The sequence below is a fragment of the Procambarus clarkii genome, chromosome 82 (genome assembly GCF_040958095.1).
Source record: "Procambarus clarkii isolate CNS0578487 chromosome 82, FALCON_Pclarkii_2.0, whole genome shotgun sequence".
Lineage (NCBI taxonomy): Eukaryota > Metazoa > Arthropoda > Malacostraca > Decapoda > Cambaridae > Procambarus > Procambarus clarkii.
In genome coordinates, this window is record NC_091231.1 from 2,402,589 (window position 1) to 2,418,028 (window position 15,440).

The following is a 15,440-nucleotide window of genomic DNA, read 5'->3' on the forward strand; positions in this document are numbered from 1 at the left end:
AAGATTGTATGCAATATTTTTGTATCGTCATTATAACTAGGTACTTCAGAAAAATGTAATTAATAATTTTAAATCAGAAAACATATTTGTATTGTTATTGTGCTGGAGGTAAACAATGAAACAAGCAAATAAGTTTCATGACAATGAAAATTTTTACATCACAATCTCCAAGACCTTAATATACAATCCAGCCAATGTAACATATATTTGGGGGGACTGATATATTGGCTTAAAATAAACTTGTACCCAACCCAATGTGCTAAAAACATGTTGATCCATTATACAGTACTGGTTTTTCTCTCTTGGATTTTAAGGTCTTATTTATAATACAGTAACTTTTAAGGCATCAGATTATACAGTACTTCTGTTATAATGTAGAGTAAATATTTACAAGTTAGGGGTAATTTTTCAGTTTGTCTTTTTCAGTCACTCAAAGTAATGAGATGTAATGTGCACAAATTCTGTGATGTACTAAGTAAAGGAAAACATCATTGGCAATCATTCAGTATCTTCACATTATATGATTTACTGTGCACCAAATAAACAAGTTATTTGCCTATCACTATACACAACCAAGATTTTAATTAAACATTCATATTTTTAGATTTATTCATACAAGAATTAATTACATTATTTATGATTTCTCTCCCAATCATATATGTAGCTACTATACATTCTAGATGATGAACAAAGGAAAGGGTCTTCCGGTATAAAATGAGACCCTATACTATATACCACAAAATCCAGTTGTAAAATGGACTATTTCAACTTCAACATGCCAAGATATTTTGAATTAGCACCCCTAGGTTCAAATGAGCATGACTATTTAGCTCAACACAAGTCACCGATGATACAAAATTTCTTAGATACAGTATATGCATCCAAGAAATCCATAAAAAAAGTTGTGCACTTTCTCCGAGCTAAAAATAAATTAAAAAATAAAATGCTTATTTAACCACATTAAACAATTTCCTGAACTGATTTTTGGCCTGCTAACAGCTCTGACATACAGTATATCCATTAATTATAGCATCTGGGCTAACCTTTGAAAGTGAAGACTGAATAAAATGGGTATATCCACCAGCTCTCAAATGCATTAATAAGAAAAAAGTGATGAACTGTTTCAAAACCAGCAAATTATACTTTAATTTTTTTAACACAGTAGTACAGATTAGAGGAAAGGAAACATTAAAAATGATTTTAATTGTTCAGATTAGAGGAAATATTAAAAATTTAATCACTTATAAACAAGTTTGGGGAAAACAGTCAATTTGTAACAAAAATAAAAAAGTTAACTCAATTTATTACCGCTTTCCCACCGTGAAGGCAGTCGCAAAAATGCGAGTCAAACATTTTAGCATGTTAAGTTAAATTTGAATAATTTTCAAATTAGAGCCTATAGCATATAGTAGTCTCCTTTGTTATTGGCAGGTCCTGTAGATATATGATAACTTGTTAATGGGGTTTTTCGTTGATTAAACTAACAATGTTTTAATATAATTATCACTAAAATGTCAAGAGTACCCAATACTTAAAGGGTTCAACACAGACTGGAAATGACCTGCCCATTTGGGCATATGGCAGTTATATTTCACAGGCCTCAAAATTATATTGTTGCATGAATGCAGAAAGGTGTCATGTCTGCCTCCTCTATTTCCATTTGTTGTTTAAACCATATAATCTATAGTTTAATGGCATATTTCTGTAATTTCTTTATATATTTACTGTGTATATATATAAAAATTAAATATTGTAATTTAAAATATACAAATCAAATAGCTTTCTCAAAGACATTACAAAAAGCTGATCTGTTAATATTTTAGGAATAGACATGTCAACATGGTATCTGGCTTAAACTGCAAGTTGAAATGAAAAAAACCAAATGCCTTGGTGCATTTCAGCACAAAGATGACAAAAATGTACCTTCGTTTGAGTTCTGCTTTACTGAATACTCTGCAAAATATCAAATATAAATTTAACATTCATCAAATATTTAAATTAGGTTATAAAAAACCTGGGATTACCATACAATACAGTAGCTAAGGGTTAAGCCCTGCTAGAAAAGAACAAATGAACAATTTGGTCAATCACTGGGCTACTTGAAGTAATGGGGGACTACATAGGTTTTAGAGTTACTGCTATGTTAGTTATATGCACAACCATAATCCTGGTTAATAGTTCTTGGCTAAAGTGTCTTGCTCAAATGGACGACATCGGTAAACTGTCAATTTTTAAACATTCTAACCGAATTAATCGATCTTAAGAACTATTCAAACAACATCCTTTGTCATTAACATTCTTTATAAAATTTATTTAATGTCATAGATTTCTTTCTATATATATTTAAATACTGCACTGAAAAGAAGAAACATTATTATTAATGTCAGTGAAAACGAACTTTATTAGAAAGAACAAAAATATTTGTAATAGAACAAAATGCAAACAAGTAAATAGAATGGTAGCACTTGTATACTGGGAAATAAACAATGCCCGACAATGAAAACATCAGTGGTAATTTCCAACTTCAAATGCCAGATACATTCCATGGGCCTAATTGCCAAGCATTATTTATCAAGTTGTGCAGTGGTCACCTTTGATCCGGAGGCCCGGCACTGCCCTTCAGGCACTCTCCGTACCACTTCATCCCACAGTAGTACCATATGGCAAAAAACATGTTCTCTACAGTGAAATTTTCTTCCAACATATACAAAAAGTAAGTAAAGAAATAGTCCCAATATTGATTTATAAAACTGAAGTCACTTAAAAAAACATGTCACAATTAAATATACTACTCTGAGTGACACTGAATGGTACTTTACATAATTTTTAGCAAAATGTATCAAACCTTTCACTTCTCACAACACACTCACTCACACTATATTACACTACTTCATTTTTGTTACAAATTTACATCAAGGACTTATAGCCCAAATACTAACCGTAAAGAAATCTCTTGGCATTACCATGATTGTACCAAGAATTAATACAAAGGTGTTAAAATTCTCACCAAGCATAAAAATATGGTGGTCACGAGATTAATCCAAGCAAGTGTCTCAGTAAAACACACGTGGCACCTCTGGAAATTCAGTGGCTTTTTTTTAGACAATGCTAACAAGGCAACATGATGTATTTGTACATTATCATAACAATGGTTTCATATCTTGTCAGAAATAATAACATGATTCTAGCTAATTTTTTAATGCCGATAGATTTCAGACTAAGAGTTACTGTAGTTTTTCTAGATACTGTACAGTGACAATAAAATCTGTATTTACCTATCTGTCCTATAACATACCAAGAATAAGACAGATATTATTATACTTTATATGAATATCAAACTACAGAGTTTCTCTTTTGGTTTAAGTATTTATGATACATAGAACTGAACATGCGAGAGGTTTCATTTCCTGCTGGATTTTATATTCAAAGGCAATAATGATCAAAGGCAGTCTTAACTCTGTAACATCATGAATGGTCATTATGCCATGTGCATAAATAGTACCTTTAGGATTAACCAAACTGTACACACATACCAGTAATGGTTTGCAATCAATGCAATGTACTGAAAGTCCTTTTTCTTTCTTTCTCCCTCCCTCCCTCTCTCTCTCTTTCTTCCTACATAGTCACTAGCTTTTTTCTAAATAATGTCTGCTAGTTTCACAACACAGCACACAAAGTGTTTGTCAGCACTCGGGTCTAAATTCACAGATCCAACAAAGGACCAGCTGTGATTTTCAAAAGACCCACATTTTACTTTTTCAACATTTTCCATGCAATACTGGTAATATTCACAAGAGCCAATAGCATTACAGTAGTTTATTCACAACATGACTGGAAATTTTAATGATTAAAGAAAATATTTCATGGACCTACGAACTCCGGGATTCAGTTGTTATGTCACCGTTGCGCGTGTCTGTTGAAGCATCCGAGATAGATCCTGCTTCAGAGGATGACATGATTTGGGAAGTGTCACCATTTGTTGTTGCCGAACTATTTCCAGAAGAAGTTTTACGTTGCTTGGGTTGGAACTCTGTAATGATGACGGTGACATTGTTAACGGTAACGGCATTGTGCTGTGCGGTACTTCTATCAACATTCTTCAACCTTGGTCTGGAAAAAAGAAATTATACAGTGAGTTTTTATATCGCTGGGCTCATCCTAAAACGAGTATGATAAACACAAAAAATATTTCTCAACCTGATGGTTTGCTCTACACTATACAGTATGAGCCATTAAAATTTGCCATACAGTATATTTATTTAAAACCCTAAACACATTTATAGGGTTGACTTGTAACAATGGAAATACTATGTTCCCCTCTATCTCCTCCCTGACTAAACATACAACAGCTTTTGTGTGCCATCATTATGCTCCTAGCATTATGGGCTCTCATCAGACACCTAACAAACTAGGCTTTAGTCCAGTACTAAGGAATATTGGCTATGTGCACTGTCAGCACACAACAGTAAATTTACAGACTTAATACACTTGCAGGTGTTCTGCAATGTGCCACTTGAAGTCAGCTGTGAGAAACAAAGAGACCATTCTCTCAACAATCATGTGCAGACATTTCCATATTTTTTGTTTTTATTTGTGTTGAAAAATGCAGGACGAATGTTGAAATGTTGATAAACTTCATATATTCAGCACCGTCACACACAATCTATTATCAAAACACTTTATTTTGCATCTATACTCTAGCAAATTTATTTGCAAACATTTTGACACCAAATTTGTAGTTAACCTCAAAACTGAGAAATATATAAGTTCCGTATAAATACTTTAGGCATTGCTGAGCAGGACCTTGAAGTGCCCAAACAATAATACAGTGATTTAGTTTTTCTTATGTTCTCCACGACTGACCTGCCTTTTTGTAGATTTCGACCCTCTCCCTTCCGTTCCCTGTCCTTTCTTTCAGGTTTCTTGACTTTAGGGGGAACAACTTGTGCAACTTGGGCTGCTACTAATTCAGCATTCAAACGAGGCTTTCTGGAGACAAAGAAAAAATCAATACAGTACTGTACAGTTTAAAAATGATCTTTATTATATAAAGATTCAGATGGTTTGGCATACTTCTTAAGGTACAGTTCTGCATTGTTTATTAATGAAATGCAGTACTGCAATTAATACAAATTTATATAATTTATATAAAAAGCAAGTCATTTAATTTCTTTAGGACGAAAACCATACCTTGTAGATGTACCCTTGCGGACATCACACATGAGGCATTTGAAGGCCTCTGGGGAATTTCTGTAGGTACACACACTGCAGTCCCACATATTCTCCTCCTTGTTAGCCCGCTTCACCCTCCTGAAAGTGAAAACAGCATTAAGCAGGTACCATACAGGTATATGTTTCCTTTAACAAAAAGCAAAATGATTACATTGGATAATTGTTACTTACCCTTTGTCTGTTTTTCTGTAAATCCTAAATAACTAATTATGTACTAGAAAATTGTGATATTTTGAAGACTTGTCCTTACCTATAAACAGTTTATTTAATTTTGCTTCTTTATTTCCTTTGTCAGTGGGTATCACACTCTATTTCAGCTTAGAGTTAACCCAACCTTCTCTTGTGATAATTTGATTTTATTCGTATGACAGTACAGTACTTTGGTAAAAGATCTTTCAGCAGGTCTTGTCAGACTGGGCTCAAGGGAGTGAAAGGCAGTGACGCATGCAAAAGTCATTAGGGGTATACGTGTTCATCCTATTTGGCCAGTACTCCAATATGCTATCGTTAACCTTTTTGCTTTAATACAAGGCAAAAATCAAATTGCAAAAATGAAGCCTTGAATGTAATGAAATGTACATCTCTGGTGAAGCCCTCAGTAGTTTTTCTAGTTAAGTGCAGTTCCAGCCAAGCACCAAGTTACACTATCAAACATAAGTTAAAGAGTTATTGAACTTTCTGTGAATGGATGTTCCATTGCAAGTCTTGCAAAGGATTTTGGGTTAGACACAAGTACCGAGTTTAATATAAATAAACTTAAAGACAGAATTGAAGTCCTTTATCGATCAAGCTTTATTAACTCCGCCTAGTTGAAATTTCAATTGTCATTCTAATTTAATTATATGAAAATCCTCCAATAAGCATGTAAATTTATTTTATGTGGAAATACAAATTATCTTGACAGTGGTACAAAAAGCAAATTTGCTAATTCTTTTGAAAAAAGTCAAAAGAAATCAGGCTAATTTGAATTTCCAAGTAATTTGGATTGGGGTTGACCCCGTATGATCCAAATTAGCAAATGTAGACAGTCATTTTGACCATCATTCAAGTTACCCAAGTCCTTACAGAACATAAAGAAAAATGATAAACAGTTTTTCACTGCAACCAATTGAATTTGAATTTCAGCAACCAATTGAATTCATATTTCTACATACAGTACTGTATATTTATAACAGGATTACAATGTTTTGGCAGTTTTTTCATAGAAATAAGTAAAATTGAACTAAGAAATTTTAGCTTACCTTGGTCAAGTTCAAAGCTGGCCTGATCATCCTCAGAGTGGAATACATTATTATATTGTACAGTACTTTTACAATACAAAAATGTAATACCATACACATTTAAACTGTAGGACTGTAAACTGTCTGTGGTTAATAATTGGGTTTATGGTGGTCAATCTGGATGTGCTGTGAGAGCTTTGGAAATGCTGTATTATTGAAGGTAGATTGACTTGTCTTTTTCCACTAGGGTAGAAGATAAAATTAATGTGTGAATGTGTATTAAGATGTGTTGTAACCACTCGATTATCCGGGATTCGAACATCCAGAAAACGCCCTTATACGGCTAAAATTATGACCGGATATCCGGAAGTTATCTCAATATCTGGCCAAAATTGCCATGGAAGCCGGATAAAAGCTGGTTTAGCCAGATAAAAAATCGGAGCCGGTTAACTTACTGCCGATGTTACACTCTCCAGACAGTCAGCCGGATAATCATTGAATTGTCCGGATATGAAACCCATGGGGCGGGCCGTACCGTATTAATCCCATCTGCCTGTGGCTCGAGGCGCATGGTGGAGGAGGGGGTGGGGTGGGTGGGTGGTGTCGGGAGAGAGTGGAGCATTGGGAGGGACTGCCTGGGGGAATAAGGGGGGATGTGGAGCAGCCTATACACTACAGTACAGGAATTACCATTAATTTTAGAACAATTCATCATAGCCAAAATCAAAAGAAATACTAGTAATTATGTAATAAAAAAATACCATACAAGTTTCCTAAAAATAATTTGCACAGGCTGAAGTTTCCTTCAAAAATACTGTATTGCTATTTTTTTTCCTGCTGGCGGCCTACGTAACGTGCCTCCTTGCCCCGAGTGGACCCGTCCATGCCTGGACAAGGAATGTGCTCTCGACCCTCGTGTTATACCACAGTGCCGCGCCAATAGTGAAATATTTTTTTAAATAACATTATTTTTATTTTCATAGTAACTTTGAACATTTTTGGCCAAGACTATGTCTGGTAGCAGCATCAATTGTTCTGGAGGTTGTCCTAACAATTAAAGACAAGTTACATGTTATACAACTTTGTGAAAATGGCCGGTCGACTTCAAGTGTTGCCATGGAATTTAATATAGGCAGAAAATATAGAAAATAAATGAAGGCCTAGTGTTATTAGATAAAAATGAGCTGATCATCATTCCCTAGTGAATACATCATCTACTCCAATCAGTTCCAACTGACTTAAAACCTAAATCCCACTTAGTGTAAACCACGTTACATAAAAAATTGTGCATTTTTATAACTTGTATCACTTGATAAACTGTACAGTATATAAAAAAAATGACAAGTCTATACCTATTTAATCCAAGTTAGAACACATCTATTGTGGTTGAAACATTATGGAAAGACAATACACTATTAAAATACTGTGGACTGTATCTATATACAGTATATTGAACTAAGTGTTATGGCTTCAAAGTTGTCATTAAAAAGACCTCCTTCTCATAGGATACAAACTATGAACATTTATGAAATGGTAGAAGACTGATTCTTTCTTGAAATTCAAGTTTTTCCTTAATGTATCAGTGATGAAGTGTAGAAAAGAAAATACCACATTAAAATTTAATCTTTCATTCTTGCTTATACTCTCCAGTTAAGACAGTCTTACATGCATAAGTGCAACTTAACACCAATAACCTCCATGCTTCACTGAAAAACTGCAAGCAACACAAAAATGCATTTACAGCACACTCTCCACCAGCCCTATCTTTATAGCAGTTTTGCATACATTCATGCATTTTCTTATATACTGTATAGAACTTAAAAATCTTATGCTACACAGTAAATTAAAATCCCTAAAGCAAAGTTTGAATATACCGCCATCAATAGCACTCGTATACTGTACATAAAGATTATCACTTACTTGTGACCTATCCCATTTACACTTGCTCTGAAACTTTAAAAAAATAAAACAATTAGTGTCATGCCTGTTATTCACTTCTTAGCAATATCCTAAACAAAATATATTTAAGGTATATCCATTAGAATATGATTATCCACTTTCAAGTACCTTTAGTAGTGTTACATTTGTATTTTCTTTACAACACAGTTTTAACTACAGTAATGTACAGAAATAATACACTGCAATAACTTTTCTTCCTCAAATTTAATAAGGTAAATGCTTTATTTGCATTGGTATTTCAGCATCATGAAATAGCTAATATGATGTTGTAAAAACATGTTTAACATTATAATAAAGCTTAAAAAAGAATAGTCCTATACAATATTTTGTGGCTGTAAAAAACATTTTGTAACATATACCCCATTGCATTTTTTTAATACAAAGGGGTGTGGGTAGGGAAAAAAGCTTGAAAGAGGATAACACACTCAATTCAAAATACTGTAACTAATAATGTGACAACTGGCAGTAACCTACATTATTCTTGGTGAAGGCATTATCTGTGTTACATCAAGAAATTAGTTTGCCAGATACCACCATGCACAAAACGAAGTTAAGAAATTAATGAAAACTTTCAATGTAAATTCAGCAATATGGAATACCATACAGTACATGCATGGGATAAGATCACTCAACAAACCCAGAAGCATAGTTGAAAATTTTTTGACCAGCAGTTGACATTTCTTCTTCTGGCACACTTTAAGAGGGTTTTGGTGCTCAAAACACTGCAGGTTTAGAATATAAGACAAAAACTTGTTGCCTTGCCTACTACTAATAATAATAAAGGAAATAACTCCAAACTTGTTCATAGGCACATTTGCAAAGCTTATTGAAGTTGGACCAAGCTCTCAAAGAAAACACGGAGACAGATAAGCCCTTTAAAGCAATTGTAAAATTCATGGGAAGAGAACTGTTTCAGTACTCTGAGAAAGATGAACTTTTATACATACAGTATGTATACTGTAACAAAAATTTTCAAAAAATTATGAATTACTGTATAATTAATATGTTTATTTAGAAGAATGTATGTACAAAGTACATGAAAGAACATAACTAATGTACAATATGTAGGGCCACATACTAATGAAGCCACTATTATGAAAAGTGTTTCAGCCAAAGCTTTGGTTTGAATTGGCAAATGGTTTGAAACAATTAATACTCAAAAGATACTTTTGAAAAGGCTTTCAAGAGTACAAATTTAAGCCTAGAGCAATGAAGTGTAAAGTAAATAAAGAAAAAAGAAAAAAAAGCAGGTTATGAAAGGAACTAGAGCTGGAAAGGGGCAAATCTGTGATCATTTTCAACCGAACAACCAGAGGGAGACAAAAGCTAAGAAAGGGAGACTTGAAAGAGCTGACCAGAATATTAACACTTTCGCGCTCTCGGCGCTCAAAAAAAAACAATACCCCAGGTGCTTTCGGCACTTCGCGCGCCTACGCGGTAAGACCGAAAAAGTGTACACTCTTTTGACTGTCCTGACAATAATTGAAGGCGCACGTATTTAAATTTGGTATCACTGTGTTCGCAATGAAATTGTCTATAAGAGCATACCTATAAAATGCCGCCCAAGCATAAGGAGAATCAACACCAAATAAAAAACTATGCAGATCACTCGCCGAGAGCGCCAAACAGCAACAAAATGTTTCCACTCTCTTAATGGTTGCGAAGCCTACAGTTGTCCTACATCGATAATATTGGTATCATTGGAATCGCAATAAAATTCTCTACACGGACATATGCATATGAATGTTTAATATAGGTAATTGCCCACCCGCAAGAGTGTGTGAAGTGGAGAGTAGTTAGCCGCGAGCGCACTGGCGAAAACACAGGGGGGAAATCATGCTTGGAAAGTTTATACGTTTCCTGACCCTACTTTTCTATGTACGTATTTCTTTTTTATACCAATGTGTTCGCAATAAAATTTTCTATAAGATGAACTGTATAACATTTGTACAAAGCATGTGTAAGAGAAGCGCCAAATATAGAACCACGTCGCTCAGTATGCGTTCGCGGCAGAAACGAACGCATTGTTTTCGTTCGTTTGATGTTTGTCATGTTTATACTTGTTGAAACATTTTATAATTTGTATGACAGTGATCGCAGTAAAATTCCCTACACAGACATATACATAACACATACAAATATTTCCCACGTGTTGGATATATCAACGGCTAAAGGGAACCCACTGCCACACGCTCGCCACACCCCCAAACATACTTTGTGTATTCTTTTTTTTACTCATAGAAGTTTATGTGATATAATATTCATTCTGGTACCAAAAAATTCGCAAATAAATTCTCTACAAAACAAAAGTATCCCCATCCATTTCGGTTAAAAAATGGAATTTATAGAAATATTTTTTCGATTGACGAGAAAAGTAGGCAGTTATGCGGAATCGTAAGAAAAACCAGTGACGAGTTATCTCTAATCGAAAGCGCGAAAGTGTTAAAACAAGGTGCAAGGAAATGAGACAACCATGGAAGAAAGAAAACTTCTGAAAAATAGGGAGCATTCAGAATGGATGAAATTAACCATCGAGAGTAACTTCTCAAAACAGTAACCTGGTGAACTACAGTTCATACAGGTAAGTGTAGAAATGAGAAAACTGTTGGAATGAGGAGAATACAATGAGGTGTACAATGGCCAGGATATGTCTAGGCAGAATAGGCTGAAGGCAAAGACAATCCGGGTAGAAATGCACACAGGGAATATGAAGGGACTAAGAGGAGATAAGCAGAGCCCAAGATAGAATATTAAGCCAGGCAGAGAAGCCTCTGGAGTCATGCTTATTTTTCTAAAAGTTAAGTTCACTCAGTATGAGGTTTATCAGGTATATAACCCTGCCACAGATCAAGGGATGCTTATATTACACTATGCTGCACCACAGCAGACACTCTGCATTAAACTGTCAGTGTAATATCAGTAACCTTCAATGTCAATAATATTAATTCATTAAGGTATAGAAGCTGTGGATTTGAAAGTGACCTTTGCTTTCACATGGCATAATTGGCTTTTGAAATGTACATGGACCAATATTCTCAAATAAATATTTTAGTTTATCAGTACTGTAATTGCCTTTATATTTTGTCCTAATCTTAAAAGTTCCAAAGTAAGACCTGTAGTCTCTACAGCATAATTATATTAAGCAAAACTTTTTTAATGATCACCTACAGTAACTTCTTATTTTATATATTGAACAAACTTTCTTTTATAATAACACTAAAGGTTTTAAGCTGTATACCTACCTAGTTTAGACACACATTTAGTTTGTTTTGCGAGATTTAAACAAGCTACAAGGATGAGAGAAGGGGATGTTCCCTCCATGCTGGATTTTATATTTACTAGGAAAGAGTTAGAGACATTTGACAGTTGGTACTTCCCTCCCTTGGGTAAAAGTAACCATGTCTTTTGGGGAATAAAGTATGCAATGCGTTACAATCTTGAAGAAAATGAGGTTGAAGCAGTTGAAAAGCCTGATTTCAAAAGAGGTCGTTACGGGGAACTCAGACATCTCTTTAAGGAATTTGACTGGAAAGACTTGCTGTTAGGACATGAAGTAAATGAGATGTATGTCAAGTTTTGTGACATATATGATAAAAGCACAAAAAAATTTATACCAAAGCAGAGATGCAGAACTAGGAAACAGGATTGGTTTGACAGGAATTGCAAGAGGGCCAGAGACCAAGACACAAAAATGGAATCAATATAAGAAGAGGCCAAACCTCCAAACATACCAGCGATACAAAGATGCGAGAAACAACTACACGGCAGTGTGGAGAGAAGCAGAAAGAAATTTTGAAAAAGGGATTGAGGACAAATGTAAAACAGAACCAGGTCTATTCTATAAATTCATAAACAACAAATTACAGGTAAAGAATAATATTCAGAGGTTGAAAATGGGAAATAGATTCATGGAAAATGAAAAGGAAATGTGTGAAACATTAAACAAAAAGTTCCAAAGTGTGTTTGTACAAAATGAAATCTGCAGGGAACCAGACACAATAAGAATTCCAGAGAGCAACATAGAGATGTCTAGAGACACAGTGGGAAAAAATGCTCAAGAAGCTAAGTAAGAACAAAGCAGTTGGTCCAGATGGAGTTTCACCATGGGTTCTGAGAGAATGTGCATCTGAGCTCAGCATTCCACTTCAACTGATTTTTCAGGCATCCCTGTGTAAAGGAGTTGTAGCTGATGTGTGGAAAAAGGCTAACATCGTTACAATCTACAAAAGTGGCAGCAGGGAAGACCCCTCAATTATAGACCAATATCATTGACAAGTGTAATAGTCAAAATATTGGAAAGAAGTAATTAAAAATAAATGGGTAGAACACCTGGAGAAAAACGATATAATATCAGGCAGACAATATGGTTTTTGATCTGGAAGATCCTGTGTAACGAATTTACTCAGTTTCTATGATCAAGCCACAGAGATTTTACAGGAAACATATGGTTGGGTTGACTGCATCTATCTGGATCTAAAAAAGGCTTTTGACAAAGTTCCACATAAGAGGCTGTTCTGGAAACTGGAATATATTGGAGGGGTGACAGATAAGCTTCTAACATGGATGAAAAATTTCCTAACTGATAGAAAAATGAGGGCCGTAATCAGAGGCAATGTATCGGATTGGAGGAATGTTACAAGTGGAGTACCACAGGGTTCAGTTCTTGCACCGGTAATGTTCATTGTCTACATAAACAATATACCAGATGGAATAAAGAATTACTGCATATGAACATGTTTACTGATGGTGCTAAGATAATAGGGAAGATAAGAAACCTAGATGATTGTCATGCCCTTCAAGAAGACCTGGACAAAATAAGTATATGGAGCACCACTTGGCAAATGGAATTTAATTTGAATAAATGCCATGTTATGGAATGTGGAATTGGAGAACTTAGACCCCACACAACCTATAAATTATGTGAGAAATCTTTAAAGAATTCTAATAAAGAAAGAGATCTAGGGGTGGTTCTAGATAGAAAACTGTCACCTGAGAACCACATTAAGAACATTGTGCAAGGAGCCTATGTTACACTTTCTAACTTCAGAATTGCTTTTAAATACATGGATGAAGAAATACTAAAGAAATTGTTCACTACTTTTGTTAGACTATAAGCTGGAATATGCAGCGGTTGTATGGTGCCCATATCTTATGAAGCACATCAACAAACTGGAAAAGGTGCAAGGACATGCCACTAAGTGGCTCCCAGAACTGAAGGACAAGAGCTACGAGGAGAGGTTAGAGGCATTAAATATGCAAAAACTTGAAGATAGAAGACAAAGAGGCAATATGATCACTACGAATAAAATAGTAATAAGAATCAATAAAACTGATGGGGAAGCATTCCTGAGACCTGGAACTTCAAGAACAAGAGGTCATTTAAACTAACAAAACAAAGCTGCTGGAGAAATATAAGAAAATTCACTGTTATAAACAGAGTGGTAGACGGTTGGAACAAGTTAGGTGAGAAGGTGGAGGAGACCAAGACCGTCAGTAATTTCAAAGCGTTGTATGACAAAGAGTGCTGGGGAGACGGGACACCACGAGCGTAGCTCTCATCCTGTAACTACACTTAGGTAATTACACTCATCATACTGACGTGATCAGTGACTCGCACACTCATCATACTGACGTGACCTGTGACACACACTCCTCATACTGATGTGACCTGTGACACATTCATCATACTTACATGACCCCGTGACACACACACTCATCATACTGACGTGACCTGTGGCACACACTCATCATACTGACGTGACCTGTGACACACACACTCATCATACTGATGTGACCTGTGACACACACACTCATCATACTTACATGACCCCGTGACTCACTCACTCATCAAACTGACGTGACCTGTGACACACACACACTCATCATACTTACATGACCCCGTGACACACACACTCATCATACTGACGTGACCTGTGGCACACACTCATCATACTGACGTGACCTGTGACACACACACTCATCATACTGATGTGACCTGTGACACGCACACTCATCATACTTACATGACCCCGTGACTCACTCACCCATCAAACTGACGTGACCTGTGACACACACACACTCATCATACTGATGTGACCTGTGACACACACTCATCATACTGATATGACCTGTGACACACACTCATCATACTGACATGACCTGTGACACACACACTCATCATACTGACGTGACCCATGATACACACTCATCATATTGCCTCCATTCAAATCTTCTCAACAATAACAACCAAGGAATAAATGACTCCAAACAGCGGCTAGTTATTTTTGTTAGCAAAATCACATAAGATACCACGAATAGGAGGGGTGGTAAAACAAAATTAATTATTCATGACAGGAAATCTTTCAATTATGTTGATTTTAAGATTTACACACGAGACGAGAATCACAAATCAGATTTCAAGGAACACATTGAGTTAGCGCGTACTGTAGTTGATCAAGTGTGAGGGAGCAATGAGCAAGTGCGTCAGGAGTGTGAATGTCTAGTGCAGGAGGAGGCGAGGCAGGAGGAGGCGAGGCAGCAGGAGGAGGCGAGGCAGAAGGCGAGGAGGAGGAGGCCGTCTCCAGCCACTGGTCTCTGCCAATCTTGGGTCAATCCCCTTTGTCACAAACGTCATTGACGAAACTCTTCTCTCCACCCTTATTAACACCCAACGGGGCGGCTGATCGCCTTGCTCTGCAACGCTGCTGGAAATACCACACATGCCCAATGCCCCAGAGAAGCTACTAACCTGCTAGGACTCTTTTTCTGGTCCATATCTTGCTGTAAAAACAGCAGATAGCAGACCCAGCCCTCTCCACCGCCACGACAAAACAGATACGTTCCAACACTGTGCCTTTGTTAAATGTCCTCGACGCATATTTGAGAGGAGGCCGATACCGCAGGGAACCCCTGGAGGCCAAATAAATGTTTATGGTGGGTGCTAGGCTTAGAGTTATTGAAGGAAGGGTTCATGGCGCCATGGTAGGATATATGAAGGTTTTGTAAAGAGTTGAGAAGCAGGGAGTGGAG

General features: G+C 36.0%; 1 protein-coding gene across 2 annotated transcripts; it reads right to left on the bottom strand.

The window, feature by feature from the left end:
- Window positions 1-129: 129 nt before the first annotated feature.
- RYBP (ring and YY1 binding protein) lies at window positions 130-15,351 on the bottom strand. Of its 2 annotated transcripts, XM_045751847.2 has the most exons (5): window positions 15,160-15,298; window positions 8,373-8,405; window positions 5,191-5,310; window positions 4,864-4,989; window positions 130-4,110 (listed from the first exon to the last, which is right to left on the bottom strand). In XM_045751847.2, the coding sequence occupies exons 1-5, from the start codon at window positions 15,183-15,185 to the stop codon at window positions 3,870-3,872; spliced, it is 546 nt and encodes a 181-aa protein (XP_045607803.1). In that variant the 5' UTR covers window positions 15,186-15,298; the 3' UTR covers window positions 130-3,869. The 2 variants fall into 2 exon arrangements, with proteins under 2 accessions (XP_045607803.1, XP_045607804.1); XM_045751848.2 differs by lacking the exon at window positions 8,373-8,405 and having other exon boundaries at window positions 15,160-15,351.
- Window positions 15,352-15,440: the final 89 nt, after the last annotated feature.